This window comes from Saccostrea cucullata, unplaced genomic scaffold, assembly GCF_032062105.1.
Source record: "Saccostrea cucullata isolate Sc308-1 unplaced genomic scaffold, CSIRO_AGI_Scuc_v1 ctg323, whole genome shotgun sequence".
Classification (NCBI taxonomy): domain Eukaryota; kingdom Metazoa; phylum Mollusca; class Bivalvia; order Ostreida; family Ostreidae; genus Saccostrea; species Saccostrea cuccullata.
The window spans coordinates 162692-184150 of record NW_026931249.1 but is presented as its reverse complement, the minus strand read 5'-3'; the positions used below and the strand labels follow the sequence as shown (position 1 = coordinate 184150).

Here is a 21459-nt window from a genome sequence, read left to right as displayed (position 1 = left end):
TGAAATATATCATTGTTTAACAGATAAAAAGTATCACTTGATAATAAGAACTAAAAAAATATATTTATGGTGAAAAATTCTTTTAAAAAATAGTATAGTATACAAGTAGTTTTTAATAAATACACTTGATTTATTCCGCACGTTTAGTGAAAACCATCATTGCAAAAACAATAAATGTTTATCAATGAAAGGCAACTTGGATATCGATAGCCTCTGGAAAGTTGTTTTCCCAGTTTATTTTGCCCAAATGTTAAGATTTGAAAAAGAAAGTAAATTGCAAATGGCGGATTTTATAGGGGTCTTGTCTTTATACATCTCATGCTTTCAATAACAGCCTTTCAGAGACCATCCACGTCCAACTTGTTTTTCATTGATAAACATAAATTATTTCTGCAATGATGGTTTTCAAAGTACAGAATACAGCAGACAGAGTGCACTTATTTTAAATCTATCTGTTAATCAATTTATATGATATATTTATAAACTGTAAAAGTTTTAATTTTATACCTTACGTAGTTTTGGAGCTATTATAAAAATAAATTTTTGGACATCTTGACCTTTGGCAAAACCTTAATGTAACATTAAAGCAGATGAGAAAACCGTGGGTGATCAGGAATTGTGCACTTTTTTTAAATTTGTGAATATCAAAGTCAATATAATTCTGCTACAAAGTTTCAACATAAAGTTGGTTATTAAAAAGAACTAAAATGAACCGAACAAAAAGAGCAAAAACAACCACGCTTTTTAGTTTTGTTCAACTTCACAATTAACTAAACTCCTTTTTCTATGCATGGACAACAAATCACAAATATTAATGTTACAAATGTAATTTTGTTATGTTTCCATAAATATTTCACTTTTCAGTTCTCTGTGGGGAAGAAATACAATATCAAAGTCGGCTCCATAAAACCGTCACTTTCATCTATTTGCAATTCTAGAGTAAAATATACATTTTAATTTTCTCCACTTGGTTAAATGAATTTACACTTATGGACCATTAGTAGGCAAAACAATATCTATTTCTATTTGACGAATCCTACTCAACCGATTGCAGAATTTCAGGGGGAAAAAATAAAAAAAAAAGTTGTCCATGCCAGTTGTCTATCACGTTGATTCCTTCTCATTAAAGTCTTCATTATTACAAGAAGATTAACAAAAGGAACGTTGTTATTCGTACAGTTTGTTCACATTTACCCAATAAATGCTCAACAGAGCATTCCAACAATCGGTCATAATATAGATATAAAATAACGAAACATTGCGTAACTTTTGTAATGAAGTTGTCAAAAACCACAAGATAGCCTGTAAAACAAATGTCGAGGTGTCATTGGACATGCCATGCTAACGAGAAATGCATAGGACGTGTAAATAAAACGTGCAATAACACTACATTGTACTTTGATATTGCACAAGGACATATTATGAACAGGGTATTTTGAGGCACATAAGGGGAGTTTTCATATCTTAAAAATTTGATAATTTATTTAAATAGATAAGCTTTAAGATGAATTTTGCTAAGAATGTTAAAAGTTTGAAGAATAAATAGTAATGTCATATTTTTTTTCAAATCAGATGTAAAAATATACTGTGATATTATCATCTTTTTATAGGACCCCCCTTTGTACCTTTAAAACGATTATTACCTCCTTGTATAAAAAGGAATACAGTCATGGTTACAATTACAGAGCATCTGTCGCACCAAATCAAATCAGGTATGTAAGACAAGGAAGAATCTTATACAGATAACCATTTATTCTGGAATTACATTAATATTCTCTTTTGCTAAAATATTGCTTGAATTCTCCAATACTTTTTTCCCCACTCGTAATTTTTTGTCTTGAATAACCAAAAGAAATAAAAATAATATCCTTTCTTAAGATTTGAGTTGATAATTCACCTTTTTTTAACCTGATCAGGTAACGATGAAGTCCTCGGTCACAATTGTTTTGGCTGTTTTGTGCCTGTCCGGATCTGTCCTCTCACAGACCGTTACCACCACCGGAACCAACTTCTTTGAGCAGATTGGCTCCTTCATCAGCTCAAACCCACTGCTAGCGCTGTCCTTCGCTGCTCCATTCTTCGCCGCCAACAGTCTCGGACCTAACCCAAGTAGAATCATCGTTCCACCACCCCCACCTTTCCTTCCTCCGTTCCCTCCTATGGGAATGATGCCCATGCTCCCACCTCCCGTCGTTGTCAGACATCACTACTGAAAAGGTAATTAGTGCAATTACTCCGAATTAATTAATTTCCCTGTAAACGATGAAAATTATCAGTGGTGAAAATTTAGGATCCATAATTTTTTAGAACGATTTTTCTCCAAGCGACATATTTTAAGTACAGATCTTCAATGTGATAGAGAAAAAAAATCTACACGTTTTGATAAAAACCTGATGAAAAACATAGCGATGTTGGGAAATATTATTTCTTTCTTCATAAATTTTCAATGGATGATCTGGTCAGTTCTCTATCACTCTTCATATAATTAAATTAAATCCTATTTTCCAAATTTACCAACTTCAGGATTTTTTTGTGAAAAGTAATTAGGGTCTTTCCTCTGTGAAGTTATATTAACTGAAGAACTGCAGTATTCAATACTTGTTTAATACAATGTTTTTCTTTATTTCCCTCAGGAAACCTACTTCCGAGTTGCCAATTTTTTAATGTCTCGGCTTTGGCGCTCTCATGGGCACAAAAGATGCTCCACGTCAGAGAAAGGAAGCTTGACAAGAATGTTGTTCAAAGAGCGGGAAAGACTGTTGTAAATAAACCCTGTACAAATAAAAATTGTTTTGTTTCCATTTTTGTATTATAATTTGTTGTTATTTTAATAATGACAATAATGACAGTGTCCCAGACTACCTTTTCTTGACATACATTGGTTTTGCATAAAAAAAATGAGATGGTTTCACAACTGACATCTCAAATCTTTTTATTCTAAAAAGAAATCTTTTCAGCATCTGCACAGTTGGGGTATGACAATTTGATATAATATGTAAGTTTCTGTGGCAGTATAATGAACATGTCCATGATGCAGGGAGATATACATTAAACTGAAAATAAATTTAAATGCTTCTGCTTTTGAGGAGAGAAATATGCGGTTCGAATTTACTTGAGAATACCTTCTTCAGATAAACACGTCTTCACAGGCCTTGGGACCGCGTACATGAAATCACAGGCCTTTGAATCGCTAAAATGAAAATAATAAACGTTTTCTATTCATACGAAATATTTCGGAATGAACTCCAGTAAGGTAGTCATTGAAGAAATATATCAATAGGAAGTACCATAATTGATTTTATATCATTTGCTTTTAATGTATTTTGGTAGAATATATAGTATATAGTTTTTGCCCTTTCCGTCTGTTTGTCTGCCTGTTTTTTTCTGTTTGTCAGCAAAAACTTTAACCTTGCTCATTACTTTTGTGTGGTTGTGGCTATTGCGTTCATATTTCAGAGGTGTATTTCTTGTGACAAGACCTTTCTTTGAGTATCACCAAATTTGACCATGACTTTTGAGCCTGACCAACTTTTACAGAAAAATTCTCAACTTTAACCATGGTCATATTTTTTGAACTGTTGGTGCTAGGACTTTCATACTTTACATGTGTAATTATTGAGACAAGACCTTTCAGGGGGAATAAATATTTTGACCTTGATATTAGAGTTTGACCCAATTTTAGAAATAGGACTTTTATATCTCATAGATGTATTTCTTGTGACAAGACCTTCCTTAGGGTATCAACAATTTGGATCTTGATCTTTGGGGTTGGACTTGCATTTGTTAAACTTCAACTATATATTTTTTTTAGATCTTTTATTGGCAAAATTGGGAGAAATTCCAAGATCTTAATTTATGATTATTTATTTTATATATATATATATATATATATATATATATATATATATATATATATATATATATATATATATATATATATATTTAAGAAAAATCCAGTGTTTTGGTTTTATCTTCAGACAGTTAAAAGTTAAATATAAAATTGCTTATAAATAGGTAGCATTATAATATATCACTATATAACTTTAGTTAAAACTGAAGTATAATTTTCTGTATGACAGTCATTGTGCATTTTATAAAATGGAAATAATTTAAATTTCCCTTTCCCACAGGTAGCAAAGTGCTCACTGCACGGCGTATTCCTTAACAAAAAATTTGTTGTTTTTGACTCGCATAGGTCGGACAGGTTATGCAGTAAATAACATTTTCTGATTTACAGGTCATGCTGACGTTTGGTGTTAATTTTTTACCACATTTTAAAGTTTTTTCGCTTCCCTCCTCCAGATATTCACATGTTCCACAACGTGGGTCACAGCACTTTTTGACGACTTTGGCATTGATTGTTGCAAATCTTGCTCTGGTTAGATTTTCTTCAGATTGGGTGCCTGTCTTCTGCTATTAATAATTTGAGACTCCTTGATGATGTCTTTTAGATTCTGAGATTGTTCTAAAATGGGAAAAAATCTCCTGGCTGATCTTAAAATATTGTGGTTGCGTGGATTGATGTCGCTTTTTTCACTATCATCCTTGCGGCGAGTGTTTCTTAACAGAAGTAGGAATGTTTTTTGCTTTTTCAATTCCGGCATATTTGGTGTTGTTTTTGGAGATATATTTATTCTTCTATAAGCGTAAAGTTCTATATATACCTATATTGTATGGATATTATTTTTGATGGGTGACATGAATAGAAATCCAAATATTGGTGCGAATCTGTTTCTTTGCAGTACATCTGTAATAATTTTGGTATCATCCTTAATTAGAAGGAGGTCCAAAAATGGAAGTTGTCTGTCACTCATCTCCATAACTGAATTGATTCCTGTAATTGATTTATTATATGGAATTCGTCTTCAGTTTTATTCCAAAAGATAAAAATATCATCAAGGTATCTTTTCCATTTTGGCGAATGTAAAAATATTGCTTTACTATATAGCTTTTCTTCCAAGTAAATAACTAGAGTGGCATAAGTTGGGGCCACTTTGGTACCCATAGCTGTGCCCTTGACTTGAAGGTAAAATTGCTCATCAAAATGAAAATGGTTATTTTCTAAAACTACTTGAAGGGCTTCAAGTTAAATAATATTTTTCCATCCAAAATTTGACAGCTTCAAGTCCCAAGTAATGTGGGATGTTGGTGTAAAGACTGGTTACATCAAAACTTACAAGAAACGTGTTTTGTTGTACTTCCTCTGGAATGTAATTAAGGAAATCCAAATCATCACGGATGAAACTGGGTACTTTTTTGCACAATGGTTTGAGAATCAAATCAAGTAGATTGCTCAGTCTTTGTGTACATGAGGATGGTCCTGCTATAATGGGACGGAGTTTTAAATCCGAGGGTTTCGGAATTTTTATATATGTATTTTCACATCTTTTGATATTTTCCTGGATTTCCTTGGATTTGTGAAAACCGTAGAAATTGCTGGTTTTAACTTCAAAATGTGTGAGATAATCTATTTCATTCTTAGTAAACTCACCAGCAAATTTTTTCGTAAGTCGTTCAATTCTACGCATTGTTTGGCGGTCTCCATTTTGGTCAAGTTTTTTATAAAACTGATCATCTTGAAGTTGACTCATTACCATTTCCTTGTAATGGTCTCTATCCATTATAACTATTGCACCTCCTTTGTCCGCTTCTTTAATAATGATGGACGAATCCTCACTCAAATATTTTAAAGCATTCTGTTCCTTTCTTGAAATGTTTGATTTCACATTGGTTTCCGCTAAATTAGTATCCGCTGAATTTTTAAGACACATTATGTAATCTTCAAGATGTTTATTTCTATTTGGTGGCGGTTTAAAACCTTTTTTATTTCTAACTAAAGATTGGTCGTCGTCTGTTTCATTTTGAAAAAATTCTCTCAAACGCAGTTTTCGACAAAATTCCTTGACGTCGTGCTTATGAACGTTACTAAGCAATTTTATATTTAACTTTTAACTGTCTGAAGAGCCATTAGGCAGAAAGCGCTAACAGTAAAAATGATTTTCGAGATTTGTGATTTCTGACTTTTTTTCATTGGATATATATATATATATATATATATATATATATATATATATATATATATATATATATATATATATATATATATATATATATATGTGTGTGTGTGTGTGTCTAGTTTTATCAGTTGAATAAAAGCAATCTAAAGGCTTGTGTATGAAACAAAAAATCTCATTGCATTTTTCTATTTTCCCTTAAAGAGACACCGTGATGCACAAAGGGGATTTCTTAAAAGTATTTGGTTTCAGTAATTTACAGGTTTCAAAACCTAAAATATCTATTTTTATGGAGAAAATAAAAGAAAAAATAATTTCTGTATGCCCCATAATGAAAATTTTGCTTTACTTCTTCCTCCCTCTTGTACACGTGCGCAGAAAAGTTAAATAAGTTACCATAGTTACCAAGGTCTCATGAATCCAGGAATGAATGTAAGTAGACCAGGAATTTTGATGCAATTTTTATACCCCCCGCTTGAAAAGTGGGAGGGTATATATAATAATCGGTATTTCCGTCCGTCTGTCTGTCCGTCCGTCCGTCTGTTACGCTTTGGGGTACCAATCTCTTATCCGAAACTCCTCTCATACCACTGAAGGAAATTTAATGAAACTTTCACAGATTCTTAATTACATATTGCCATTGTGCACCTCCTATTTTACCTTTTGATCTGACATATATTTTTGATTTTCCAGAGCAAAACATGGACACTGCCATTATATTCATATGGGAGGCGGGGGTATCATTTAGTGAGCTCATTGCTCACAGTACCTCTAGTTTTTTATAAAGTTCTTATAACATATTTCTAACCTTTGCATGCTCCACTTAGATGTTGGCAACAAGTCTAAGCTAAAAAAGAAAAGTGGCGTGACCTTGACATACACGAAAACAACGAAATGGCAGTCCTATACAACCTTCGATTATATTGTGCAGTTTTTTCTTGCTTCGCAGTGCAGTTTAGTTGTCAGATCTTTGCTATATACTCATAATTTTATAATTTATTTTATTTTCTATATATCAATCAGATATCTAAAAAAAAAAGAAACACGCGATTTTGACCCACTATTTAACTTGAAATTATTTTAAATTCTAAAATCCATTATAAGAACTTTTTATGACATTTATCTCCAATATGAATAGCATAAATTGCATATTTATGTACATGTATAAAACACATACTGAAAAAAAAACTATGTGTATGCATACCAAATTCGCCATTTTTTTTTCAAAATGGTCGTAATACAGCATCAAATGTGCTCATAAAATAAGGTAAAGGAAGTGTCTTGTCCACATATTGTAATATAATTTGCATATTTTAATGACTTAACGTATAAGAGTAATAGCCTAGACCATCTTGATTTTAAAAAAAAATGGTCACGCCCTCTCTCGACCGACGGGCTGAAATGGTCAAACACTTTTTGTAACATTCAGGAAACAATTATTTCTTTGTGCATTCTTGAAAATAAAGCATTGGTCTTAAAATTTTCCGTGAAAGAATTTTTCCCAGATTTTTCATTCTGAGTCTGGAGATGGCAATAGATCATCATTTTAAAGTTTGCAATTATAAAATATTTGAATTTTTTCGAACAAGAAATCTGATAGCAATATGAGCTGTATCTTCCAAAATTTTATTTTGCTGGTAAAATGTGCTTTTATGATTAATTTGTATGTGATTTAAACCCCTATGACCAATAATAAAGTTTAAAAATGTTTCAGGAGAAATATTTCTGTACAGCCAAACATACAGTTTTATATATAAGAAATCATTATTGCACAGGACGACAATAATTCAATTTTGCTTCAATCAAAGCTAATAAAAAATTTTCCATCGCGAATATGAACAACAGAAGTTTATAAATGATTTATTTTTCTGTCATTTAATTAGTTAATCACAAATTTGCAATAAAAATTTCCGATGTCAAACATGCAGCTCATATTGCTTGAAATGAATAAATGATAAAAAATACTGCTTTGAAAAATACTCAGTAACCGTTTTGTAATCACAATTGAAAAATAAAATCCCCTTTTTATTCTTTTCACGTGAAAGAAAGTTCTAGGGTTTTGAGTCAATTCATAGTTAAATAATGTTTTTAAAATATATATAAAAGAAAATGATAAGAATTTCTGGAAAACCGAAGTTATTACTCTCCTTGTCATCTCTATTTGTACAGAAAATCCCTTAAACATTTGTAATATTATGACCAAATGATATGCTGTGTCTATGCTTCAGAGTTTCCTGGTAACGCTTCAGAACTTCATCATCACTGTCACTGGAAGAGCTGGTGTCATCATAGGCATAGGCATTACCTAAAATAGAGGGGTCAAGATATCAAATGTAGGTCATGATATCAAACAAAGGTCAATTTAAGATTTTAAAAATAGGATGAGAAATCAAACATAGGATCATGTTACATTAATACGCAATTAAATGATGAAAAAAAAATTATTAAATTAAAACTTTTTCCAAGTACTGGAATGAATTTAGATAAGAAAATTTCGTTTGTACACCATGTTTTAACATTACAAGTTAAAATATAAATATATTTTTTCTTCAAAAACCCTGATAGAAAACATAATGATCACTAAAGAAACTAATAAAATTGAATATTAAGAACAAACATTCCAGGAATAAATATTGGACCTATCGGGGATGCTTACTCCTCCATAACACCTGATCCCGACCCCGTTTTACTTTGATTTTTTAAGCATGATCGCTGTCCGTTATCCTCACATTTCAAGTAATATAGCTGTATTTTGGGGAGACTTTGTCAACTGAAGAGAAACCGTGTACTGCATTGCGATTGGTTAATTGCAGTTGTTGATTGGCGGCCCACCTATCTCTAAATTGAGGTCCTAAGGTTAAGTTGTGTATTCCAAAAGACCAAAACACACCTAGATTTGTAAGCCCCATCATTACATAAGTAAGTAAGGTATAATATTGATGCATGTTTTCTAGCCCGCAGATATAATTCCATTGACTGCTGGACAGCACAAACACGTCATAACACGACAATGGCGTAATAACATTATTCGTCATACCTTTCATAATAAGTTTATATCTCACAGTAATAAAATATATATACTGGTACATAAATCTTTTAAGTTTTTGGAGCAAATCTCACTTATGAAAACGTCATTTAGAACGCAAACCTGCGTATTTTTTCTTCTTTTTTTTTTAATCAGTTTACTAGTAACCAAAGGGATTTTATTTTATGAATGAAGAATCAATAAAATAAATCAGAGACATACATAATAGTTAAATCAATGAACATTATGTAGTTCACTGCTTCAATTCAATGCTGAATTTTCAAAATAAATTTTCTGCAATGCATAAAAAATATATATTGTTTCTTGGTGGTTGATAAAAGTTTTGTGTCATGCCGTTCTTGGGATCGAACCAAACAAATGTTTAAAGATAGCGTCCTCAACTTAAGGTGGCTGATCACTCAATAGACAATGCCTGATGTGTCAGAATGACCTAACAGACATGTTTTATATCACCATGGACTTATTTATTACATAATTACATAAAAAACACTGTTTTTATCGCTAATTGTCAAACATCACCAATATATAAGGGTAACAAGAACGTGATAAAGAAGTTTTTAGTTTGCACTTCATTATATTGGTGAGTGAAATTTGCTTTATGATTATAACAGTTCTAGCTTCAATGAAGTTTATATCAAAATTAAGATTCTGAACATCTTGATTTTTATCAATCATATTTTTTTAAACTGTAAATTTGTATATATCTGATATCGGAAAATCCAGATGTAAAAATACAAAAAAAATTAGATTTTTCTCTAATCTTTTTAATTTGTTTTGAGAATTAGACTTGTATATAAAGATACATAAAATATAAACTAACTTTTGAAATTGCAGATAAAAATTTTTTTTGTCTCTAATTTTTAAATTATTTTAAGAATTAAACAAGCTATAACAATTCTGATTATTATACTTTTAGATTTTCTACATTATTTTTTGCATGTTACGGCAGTTTTGTCTGCTTTCTCCATACTGTGAAAAGTAAGACATCGTATGTTTAACATTACGCTTTTTCTGACGTTTTTGATCAAAAGAAATTAAGGCTAAAACATCGATAAACTGTCGGAATTTTCATACTACGAGGGTTGTCCTGTAAAATCGTGGACAAGTTGTCTAGTGTAAAAAATAAAAATCACTGCGTTCTGAAATTTTCACTATTATTTTGTATATATTTTAGTAATATACACAGCAAATGTCAGATAAATATATGCATACATAAACAAATTATGTGATTTTATGCCATGTATTGTATCACCTTACGGCGCATGGATTATAACGTCAAAGTGTCTAAAACAGCGTCACGTTTTATCTTTGCTGAAAATGAAGTTGGATGAGTCCGACTTAAATTTAGGAATTTTATTGATGCACATTCTTTAGTCTCCATAAACAGCCGAAGAACCAATTGGCATCCTCATGCGATCTTCTGAAGATTTATCAGTCAGTTTCGGACAATATTCTCACCATCATTCAACTAATAGAAAATCTCATATCGGCGGTCTACTGTGACAGCGTCTTTTGCTATGACATGAGAAGTTTGTCCGTATGTTTTGTACTCCCCAGGGACTCGATCAAAAATGAATTCGCTAAGAAAACTCCTATTTCATTTGTATACTTAAACTATGGTGATATTTTTATAATCTATTTTTTTCTATGGTCATCTTAGGTCTCTAAAGGTGTCATTACAACATCGAATTAAAACGGAACTGCTCTCCGGTGCGCTGTAATGTCATAAAACGTCGCCATTTTTCGTGTGTTGTGTTTACCACTTTCCTATTTCGAATGCTCGAGAAACTGCCAAAAATTGACCAAATGCCTTAAAATGTTTACAAAGATTGTGGAATTGAATTAGGATAATTTTGATCCAAATCTTATGTACTTAAAACTTTTATTTTGAATTCAAACGTGTGTATTCTTTAATAAAACCTTGGTTTTTTGACCGTGCGCCGTAGGACAATACCTCGTGCACATTCAAGCATAATAAAATCTTTGTGTTTGCCTATATTTTGTCAAAAAAAATTTCATGCACTTAAATATGATAAATACCGTAAACATATACTGAAATTTTCAGCTTAGTGCGCCAATTGCTTTTCTAGAAAAGCGCTTTGTCCACGATTTTACGGGACAACCCTCGTATATATAATGCACAATATATCTATGCGCGACAACGCTTACTTTTTACCAGTTTTAGTGATGTGAATTTTAGCACCTGATTTCGAGCTAACGATGCCAAAATATTGATCATTTACGAGTTCTAAATCGAAAATCTTGTCTAACTTAATAAATACTTTAACGCTATATTTGATTGGTGTAGATAATGGAATTTTCTTTACCTCAACATATCATTCTAAGCTTGAATATTCAGAATATACAAAAATGTACCTATTAAAAAAGGTCGAGAATATTTGTCTGTCAATGGATATATCAAATAATAATTTTGGATCCAGTGGGTGGTAGTAAAAATGTACAAAGTACACGTATCAAATATACGTATTGTGAAATTTGTTGACATGCACCCAGTAAATTAAATATTTACGTGAACCAATTGGTTTTTTTTTTCAGTACAACATGGGGAAACTCCTTCACTCTTGCCTTCTGCTCGGACTGGTGTCGTCTGCTTTTTGCCAGATACCGGCCTTCCCTAACCTCTTCCCAGGATTTGGACCTACTTTTGGCCCCTTTGCCACCGTCGGATTTTTGGACCGCGTCTCGGGAGGACCTGGTCTGCTCCCCAGGGTAATTAACGGCCCCTTGGGTGGAGGATTCCCAACTGCCTTGGGTACTTTTGGGCTTCTTAGTGGAGGAAACGTGCCCTTTAACCTCGGACTTCTTGCTGTTGGTTAATAAGACTGTGTGTTCACTGAGAGTGAATTGAAAGATCTGCAAGGTTTTTTCTTTAAATTGTTTTGTTTTTCAACTTGACTGTCAAAAGGTACTTTGCGCGGAACCTTTGAATAGAATACTGTAGTCCTGCCCAAGCAACTAGGCAACATGAAGAAGTCAGCCATTTTTGAAACCATGACGGGATTTTCAGAAGAAATTATGTTTATGTACGTACTAAATCACTGTTAATGTCTCTTGATTCATGAACCAGTGCCTTAAATAAAATGTATTAAACAATTATATATCTGATTTTTGTACTCATTATAAGATAGGGTTACTTTAATGAATTCATTAAAATTTTGAAAAATTATTCTCCTTAGCTATAAACATGGATATAAATATTTATTTAGAGTCTGATATACATGTAAAGAGAAAATGAATTCTTTAATTATTTACTGGAAGTGTAATGACCTCGCTATCTGACCTATTCTTTCTTTCATTTATTTTTCGTACTTCCATTGTGATGTACGTTTTCAAGAAATGTCTTTAAAAAGCACTTGCAAGCATTCTTCGCATTGCAGGAAAAAAAATTGGTACATTCATTTAAATATTGAAATCTTGATACATTTTGACATTATTTGAAATGGGGTATACCTTGAGTAATTCTTCAACCATCAATAAATCTGACTTTTGACTCTTTCTTGCTCTTTAAAATATGCTATTCTGGGTTTTTAAAGTAGGGGAAAACAATCAACATTTTTTTTTATTTGTTTACGTTTTTATTCAATTTTTCCTAAATCATACAACAACAAAACAGTGGGAAGAACAACAACCTGAAAAGAGAGAAAAAAGAATAAATAATCAACATTAATATATCAGAAAGTGTTCGACATTGTACTTCAAGTTTTTGGTTAATTCGGGAAAAAAATGTCTACGGTGGAATATTTTAAATCTTACCTAGGATGTTTTAGTACATGGCGCCGCTGGTACCGTAGTAGCCGGATGATGAGGGGTAGTAGGAAGAAGCGGCGGAATATCCTCCCTGGGGAAAGCTTGAGGCACCGGCGTAGTAAGCCTGTGTTGGTTGGTATCCAACAGTCTGGTATCCTAAAAACAGAGAGAAAGATTCGTTAGTTTTGAGATTCATTGTAGCAAAATGATTGCGATGAAATAAAAATTTTTTGTTTTCAAAATTAACGATTTGTTTTTCTAAATAAACGTACCAGACACGTATGGAACGGCGTGGGATTTTCCGTATCCGGAGTAGTGTTTCTTTGGCCAGACGTTCTTCTTTCCGTATCCGCGGTATTTCTTGCCGTATCCTTTACCTCCGATCATTCCTCCGATTCCGGATCCGATACCGCCAAATCCGCCACTGATGGCTCCGATTCCGCCACCAATAGATCCGATTCCACCAGCGATACCTCCGAATCCGCCACCGATACCTCCGAAACCGCCTCCCATACCTCCGAAAGATGGACCTCCAATGATAATGATTCCATCATCATCAAAGAAATCATCATCGTAGAAATCATCATCGAAGAATCCATCATCGAAGATTCCGTCATCGAAGAATCCGTCATCGCCACCGAAGATTCCGAAGGGTCTTCCGAAGGATCCCCCAAAGAATTGGGCGGAACAACAAGCCACAAGCAGGGCGGCAACAGTAACGGTCAATAGGGAGTTCATGGTTTCTATTAATCGAAAAAAGAATGAATTTGAAAATAAATATTTTTAAACGAAAAGATTGATTACCTATTTTCGGAAATCGATCGGTGATTTATGTCAAAAGATGAATATAGTGATTTGAATATCAATGAAATTTCAATTAAAGAGCTGAAAACTTGGCAAAATCTTTTTTTTATTTTCACTCTTCAGTCAGAGTAAGAATTAGAAAAGGTATTTAGTGAGTAGATTTCAGTCTTCTTTAGAGGAAGCTTACCTGGATATGATCAGCAGGACACTGGTACCGAGACTCAGATGTAGGGGTGTTTTTATAGAGCGCTTCTCGTAACCTACACAGAACAGGGTGCATGGCTTACGGGTCACCTCGTAACACGCGCCTGCGTAATGTCGACATGTTACAAATGTTACCGCACATGCGTCTAGCTAACTGCTTCCTGAATTCAATTTCAAAATGAACCGAGGAAGGGATTTGTAGCTTTACATGTACAGTACGTTTATAATCATATTTATTTAGAAAATTGTTTATGATTAAGTAAAAATGTTAATTTTTATCTTTTTAATGTTTTTTTTTTAATGTTTTAATGTTTTAATAATAAAACCAAAGAAAGAGAAAACTAAATACGTTTAGAATGTGAATTTTTCTCTTTTTTTTTTTCAAAATTCGTTTCTTTTTAATGAATTTGAATATAACGGTCCTATCAGAGAATGTACTAGTAAATCATATTCATTTTTTAAATGTATATTGTATCCTCTACTAGGTATATTTTTTGTCATATAAAAAATTAGAAACAAAAATTAAAAAATTAGATTTAAAAATAGATATACGACACGTATATGTACATGTATATAACTCGATGGGTGAAAATACATATATTATATTATATTAGTTTAAAGAATTATATTACAGTGTAATCTTATTTGCATGTGCGTGTATTGTGCGTTTGTGAAAGTTGTTTGGGAGAGGGTGTGTGTGTGTGTTTTCATCATCAAGAGGAAACTGGCTACACTGTATTGGTTTCATACCTATAAAGAGGGCCATTTAGAGAGAATGAGGATCATTTTGTAATAAACGTATATTTTCACTTCTTATCTTCTTTCAGCAAAAAGAAAAAGCCACAAGAACGGTTATATTACTCCGCAAAGAATCTACTCTTGAAAATGAAAAGGACTTGGAAAAAATTAACGTATCTAAGGCTTTATTTGATTATTACAAACAGTGTACTTATTAATTTGCTGATTAATTTACTTTAAAACAGTGAAAAAGAGCCCTATGTGGCCTTTGAATTTAGTCTTTAAGAAATTCGCATTTTGATATTCAAGTTGGGCCATATGCTGAAATACGCCAAGATTTTTTTTTTTGCATTTCATTTATTCTCTTTTACATGTATTTTAAAATAAGAAAATGATGTTGGAAAAAAATTATACTCCCAAATATTAAGTGAGATTTCCTCAGCAGGTGTACACTCTTTGATGAGAGTAATTTTGCCTAAATAGTATTACACTCTTTCGAAGAAATCTTTACTCGTGTGACATGTACATATACACATACATGTATAGCTTTTAGGTGGTTCACCATTCTATCTTTTTAGTTTCATTTTTTTTTTTTTGGTATCGCTTTTTTGGTACAAACCATACAGAGATATTTTTTTTAAAGTGATGCGATGTTGATTTCGTTATATTAAAAAAAAGATGTGTGTCTTACATGCTTTACATATCTTTTTACTTATTTTTGTGGTTATGCATTGCTTTTTAAGTAATAGAAGGATTTTTCGTTTTTGCGATTCGATTTTGAAAAAAAAAAATGTATTTAAGGTTCAAATTAAACTCATAAATCCAATAATTGCAAGTAACAATATTTAAACAAATTTGAAGGCAAATTATATTTGAACCTACATACATCTACTACAGAGTAAAAAATATGTTATAATTTGGACTGTGTGCATAATTTGGTTTTTATTTCTGTCATAAAGTTTTTGATTTTTTTCCTTTTATTTCGGACTCATATTTCACGTAATTATTTGGATTTTTTGAATTAGGCATTGATATTGCTATGCCTGAGAAGCTGTCATTGAAACTAGTAATTTAAGAGACCGATACCAAAACTTCAATGAGAACCTTGTTTTGATAATGCACTTTCAGTATGAGAGTGAATGATTGGATTGATCGATCCATTGCGTTCCTTGCTAGAATTTATATCTAAATCAAAATCCGTGCAGAGTGCTACAAATTTAGAAATATGCTAGTACTCAGCACTCAACTTCGAGAACAATGAGTGTGCTATTAATGTGACACAGGGTGTAGGTCATATTCACTTGTGCTGTGTTTAAATCGATTTTGAATTAGTTATTAAAGCCAAACAAATTACATGATGAGTGCACAATACATTCTCATCGAATTTTGAATTTGATATTAGAATATTTCATAAATTATAATTGTATGACATATCTAGGAGTGTTCAATGGATTTGATTTATCTTGTGGCTTGTATTGACTCTCTTCCAAGATAATCCTTTCTCAGATCAAATCATAAATACAATTATTTCAACAAATATTTATTTTACAACAATATTCAATGTATAAAGGCAAAAATAGTTATGGTTACACAGAGTTGGAGAAATAATTAGTGAGTGAATAGTAATTATGAATGTACATATGATTTTGAGTTTATACACAAGAAAGCCCAAAATAACTGGGCTACATGTAAAGTGTAAACTTAGCCTTCTTTCAAACAGAACGAAAAATTCAAAATATTCCTAACATAAATAGATCTCCACCAATCAAAACGGTCGACACAGGACGCAAGTCTGATGAAATATACACCGGAAGTACGTCAGAAAATGAACCAATTCCTGTAAATGACAGCAGATTTTTAAAAATAAATCAAGGTATATGATGTAAATTGAAATAAACATTTTTGCAATTCCAAAAATCTCATAGAGTAGTGTTTGCAATAAATATTGTAATACCTTAACTCGGTCGAATGATTCAAATCAGGCGCACGTTGTTAACCTACAAAAGTTAGATTCGTGTTAAAACCTTTCTCTTCGGTCCTAAATTTTATCAATGTCATATATACTGAGTATATAATTAAGATTTTAAAAAAACTTTCGCTTTGAAATAAAAAAAAGGATCGTTATTTCTATTAGTAAATGCTAACGTACAAGTATATATACACACATCATATACTCAACAATTTACAAATCTTTTCTATTATGTTATTAAATTTTGTTTGTTTTTTTTCCTCAAATGGAAGGTTCATAAAAAATCTCCGCTAGAGGTAGTAAGGGAGAATATAAATATTTCAAGTGTATACATGAATTGAATCAGGTTACACCTGTTTTTGTAAATGATCAAAATTAGAGTTAATGCATTATTTCACCCAAGAAAGACGTAAAAGAAGGAATGTTAAATTATTACAGTAAAACTCGGTTATTATAAAGCCATTGGACCTGTGAAATTACTTTGATATGTCCGTAATTCTTTATATCCGTATAAGGAATTCGTAATTTATTTCAGTTAGGGGTCAAAGAAAACTTTGCTATATCCCGTGAATTCGCAATATCCGTGTTCGTACTAAACGAGTTTTACTGTATTACATTCTGTGATATTAAAACACTGGTTATATATAACTGTATAGAAAACATACATGAGTTGTATAGACAGAGTTGTTAGGTGATGATAGAAAGGAAATTTCAGTAAATGGGATAGTAAGGTGCGTAATATGGAATTCATCTGTTAAGAAAATCTACTCTCCGGAGACTCAAGTATATTCCGATTTCGGAGTATTCCGGTCTCTCACCAAACTTACCAAATAAATAATTATAATCTCAAAACATTCTTCTATGTCCAAAGGGTCCTGAAAATTAAAGCCAGGGTAAGTATCAAAACACAAATCTCTCTCCTTTACTAACTTACCATAAAGCATGCCAGGGTGGGGTGGGAAGGGTCCGATAAAGGGGCGAGGTAGTCCACGCATGATAAAACGGCGACCCCCGCCGATAAAGGCCGGCGGTGGAGGTACTAAAACTCCCGAGGGATTCCGCCCCAAACTGCTAGAGGCAAGAAATGGACCAGCAAAAGACAAGGCCAACAGAGGATTACCACTAATGAAGCTCCCAATCTGACCAAAAAAATTGGTGCTTTGGGAGAAGATTGGAACGGCCAATCCCAAAATAAGAAACGCTATGATGCAAATCTTCATCTTGTCACTGAAATAAAAGGCCTTGTCGAATGCTGTTGTTTAACATCCTTTTAGCTCTACAGTTATCATCTATAGTTATCATCTATTTGCTTGCCTTTGTGTGTGCATGGAAGAGGGGGCAGGTGGGAAAGGGGTATACCAAGAGTGCATGTGACAAAATATGAACCGATATGCAAATTGATGTATCAAAATAAGCACGTTGTAATTTACGATGCCGTCCCTTACCTTGCCTAATGATGAAAATTGGTGGTGGAGGAGGTCTCATGAAGGGCATCATGGGGAAAAATGGTCTTCTCAAAAATGGCGGCGGTGGTGGGAATGGAGGTCTGCTTAATCCTAACCCTGACGGATTCGGTCCTAGGTTACTAGCAGCGAAAAAAGGAACAGCGGCTGAGAGTGCTAGCAAAGGATAACCAGTTATAAAAGTCCTAAGCGTATCAGCTATTCCAAACCCGGTTGTTGTGGTCTGTGAATACGATTGTCCAAGGAGGGACAAAACGAGTAATAAACATAGTTCTCGTCTCATTTTCTGTAAAAATGCAAAATCAGTCTAAGGGCATTTTTCGACCCTAAACGAATCATTGTCAAATACAGTGATGAGAATGATGATGATGACGTCACATGTTAGCGTACGTTCATATCGACACAACAGAAACAACGAAACACCGCGTCAGCCACCGTAATACAATTTTAACAAAACTTATTAATTTTAGCGATTTTTTGCAAGAATTATTGATATACATTGTCGTTAACATGGATGAGTGTGGGTAATATTTTATAAACACGTTCAGAGTTAGAACATAAAGATTAAATGACACAGAATCCGTTAACGTCATTATTTGATGTGGATGGATGTGCTGACGTCATTATTTGATTGGGGTAAGGGGCTTAGGGTGACAAGGAAAACACACAGATGACAACAGAGAGTTAGGCAAGAAACAACAGCACAAGACAAATATTAAAACAAACAACATTATATGAATTAAATGGTGATTTAACATTGGTACATGTAGATAAAAATGAAAAATACATTCTTATTACTTATCAAAAAAAATGAACACATTGAAATTATTGAAAATGTAAAACTTTTTTATGATGTAGAGAAATAAGTGATACTTAATGAAAATCAGATAATTTCCAGCAAAATTAAGAGTTACTTCATTACTTCGAATTGAAACAAGTTGAAATACTTGCTATCGTCCAATCCAAGAAAAAATTATATTAATTGGATAATCACGGCTTATAAAGAAAATCAGATATACTTCTAGCACAGTTCATACCAATGGATAAAATTGTGGTCCAGAATTAATCCACCAGTTTAATTAATCCAATTAAAACAGAGAGCGATATTCCGGACCGACCTAACAGCTAGAGAATCCCGTGGCAAATGCAGGGCAAAATACGGACTGTCATCATTTTATACATAGAAAAAATAAATATGCAAATATTGACAATTGATGTATGTTGGGACAGCTTTTGTCGTAAGAAAAACCAGCGAAAAGATATCACTCTCAGCAGTAAAGCCGAAGACTGTCATAAAATGCCTCACTTTTTAGTGTCATAAACGTCCCTCTGTAAGGTATATGGGGTTCCTGATCTTATCTAGGTCAAACTCTTGGATCATCTGTCACGACGGAATTGGATCTAGAAGAAATGTGGTTGATTTATCGGATTGGTTCACATACTTTGGTTCTTATACACTTCTTCTTTTTGTGTATTTCAAAATATGGCGCTAGATTGCGTCACACTTTTAAATGTAATTTTTTCATGTGGTTGATTTATCGTATTGGTGCACGTACTTTGGTTCTTATATATTTCATCTTTTTTTGTGTATATTTCAAATTAAGGCGCTAAGTTACGTCACACTTTTAAATGCAATTTTTCATGCGGTTGATTTATCGGATTGGTGCACGTGTTTTGGTTCTTATACATTTCTTCTTTTTGTGTATTTCAAATTATCAGGCGCTATATAGATTGTGCCACACTTTTAAAAGACTAATTTTGTTTTATGTTATGTACTGCGTTATCTACACTTTATAATTATTTCGCTCCTGAAGAATATTGGGTACTTTTTCTTGAACTAAAAGAGGGTGATTGCGAAATCCAAACCAAAAAAAGTGTTTAATATCTTGAACTAAACGAGGGTGACTTGCGAAATCCAAACCAAAAAAAAAGTTTAATATTTTTTGAAGCATATGACACTTTTTTTTCTTTTTTAGGTCAAGACAAAATTTAAAAATTATGCATGCTAGTATGAAAAAAAAATATTAACAAAACAAAAAAGTCATTATCTGACATATTTCATATTGAGATGGCAGATGATTCATAACTGACTCATTTGTCAGCAATGACTTTTTTCCCGATGACAATTGACTTTCAGGAAATGGTTTGATATAAACTGAAAGAAGAATTTTAATGTATATACAATTTATTTGTTTTTATTCTGTAAATATTTCTTTAGAAAAATCAATATGCAAAAACAAAAATTATTCAAAGTATTATTATTTTTTTAACTGTTTGAATTGATATTTGTAAAATAAATAATTTTTACCACGTACGTTTCGAAGCATTGCTTACGACAGCCGTTTTGTTAGACATTAAATATAAAAGAGATCATAGTGCATGGCTGATTAAGTTCCTTTTAATTAGTAATTAATTAGAAATTTGACCTACTGCCTTGGAGTGCCGACAGATCAAGGTTTCCATCAATTCGTGACCATTATTACTCTTCATTCAAGACATGGGGTGATTGATCATATTTAGCTTTAAGCATGCGCAAAGGATTTCACCATCTACAATTCTGAACATTTGAAATGACAATCCTTCCGTATAGCTGTTGATGTTTATAAATAGGGATTCGCCTTCATTAAAGTTGAACGGATTAAAAAAAATTCTTATTTGTGATCGGCCATCAACAAAATAACTTTCTTAAACATCACCTGATCGATTAAATATATACACATACACAAAGTACACATAAGTTGAAATTCCCCTGAGTGCAAAAAAGTTTTAAACCAAGAAAGGCTACAGACAGATACGTCGATGTAACAGTGATTCAACATCCGCGTGACGTTTACAGGCAGTATTTTAAATTCTGTGGTCGTTATAACGACCTCGTCAGCAAATTAAACCTTTCATGTGATCGTATTTTTTACTGACATTCATATAGTTCATACCGATTGTGTTTTCATATTAATTTGTTTTATTCTTATTATGTATACGAAATATTCTGTCTACCTGATCACAGCTCTTGATTTTTTTTATTTCGGATCAATTACAATTTCAAAAATTTAGAAAATTGCGATCATGTTAGATTTTTTAACCCCGTCATTACCACCATTTTGATTTACACTTATTTTTCATTTCTTGTCATTCTTCATATAAGTTAAATATAAAGGGCAGCGGAAACAATGCACTATGCTAAAAGGTTTTGATTGTTAAATGTTTATTGCTTTGAAATCTGATCTGTATATATGATTTATACTGTAAATCATTCGTTTTTTTTTATTGAGTACTGAGTAGTTGTATCCATGCGCAACAGACTTCAATGGTGTTTCGATCAAGTCTTTTGTGTTTCTAGTATGTGAATGAAACTGTCTGCTTTTTACCAGATTAAAACAAAGGAAAATGCGAATATATGTAGTTTTATGCCTTAAAACGTTACAACTCGCGCATTCGTGCGTGCATGTTGTGGTC

The 21459-nt window shown here is 32.5% G+C and overlaps 2 protein-coding genes and 1 long non-coding RNA gene across 5 annotated transcripts; 1 reads left to right on the top strand and 2 right to left on the bottom strand.

The window, feature by feature from the left end:
* Nucleotides 1–1628: 1628 nt before the first annotated feature.
* LOC134231963 (uncharacterized) lies at nt 1629–2801 on the top strand. The gene is made up of 3 exons (XR_009984666.1): nt 1629–1712; nt 1917–2217; nt 2634–2801. It is a non-coding gene; the product is annotated as an uncharacterized LOC134231963 (long non-coding RNA).
* A 10043-nt stretch (nt 2802–12844) lies between these two features.
* On the bottom strand, nt 12845–13908 carry LOC134231935 (ctenidin-3-like). Its single transcript, XM_062713888.1, has 3 exons — nt 13820–13908; nt 13101–13571; nt 12845–12984 (listed from the first exon to the last, which is right to left on the bottom strand). The coding sequence occupies exons 2-3, from the start codon at nt 13564–13566 to the stop codon at nt 12845–12847; spliced, it is 606 nt and encodes a 201-aa protein (XP_062569872.1). The 5' UTR covers nt 13567–13571; nt 13820–13908.
* Nucleotides 13909–16149: 2241 nt separating this feature from the next.
* Nucleotides 16150–19133, bottom strand: LOC134231962 (uncharacterized). 3 transcript variants are annotated; one of them, XR_009984664.1, is made up of 4 exons: nt 19044–19133; nt 17989–18292; nt 16529–16571; nt 16150–16411 (listed from the first exon to the last, which is right to left on the bottom strand). XR_009984664.1 is itself a non-coding variant. In XM_062713913.1 (2 exons), exons 1-2 carry the CDS (start codon nt 18287–18289, stop codon nt 17390–17392), a joined length of 330 nt encoding a protein of 109 aa, XP_062569897.1. In that variant the 5' UTR covers nt 18290–18314; the 3' UTR covers nt 17369–17389. The 3 variants fall into 3 exon arrangements, 1 of the variants encoding a protein (XP_062569897.1); XR_009984665.1 differs by lacking the exons at nt 17989–18292; nt 19044–19133 and adding an exon at nt 17478–17757; XM_062713913.1 differs by lacking the exons at nt 16150–16411; nt 16529–16571; nt 19044–19133 and adding an exon at nt 17369–17418 and having other exon boundaries at nt 17989–18314.
* Between the last annotated feature and the right edge of the window lie 2326 nt (nt 19134–21459).

Coding starts and splice junctions, on each gene's coding strand:
- LOC134231935 (XM_062713888.1), bottom strand. CDS start 13,566: ATGAACTCCCTATTGACCGTTACTGTTGCCGCCCTGCTTGTGGCTTGT. Junction 12,985..13,100: donor CGCCGTTCCATACGTGTCTG/GTACGTTTATTT, acceptor CTCTGTTTTTAG/GATACCAGACTGTTGGATAC.
- LOC134231962 (XM_062713913.1), bottom strand. CDS start 18,289: ATGAGACGAGAACTATGTTTATTACTCGTTTTGTCCCTCCTTGGACAA. Junction 17,419..17,988: donor AATTTTCATCATTAGGCAAG/GTAAGGGACGGC, acceptor TTTAATTTTCAG/GACCCTTTGGACATAGAAGA.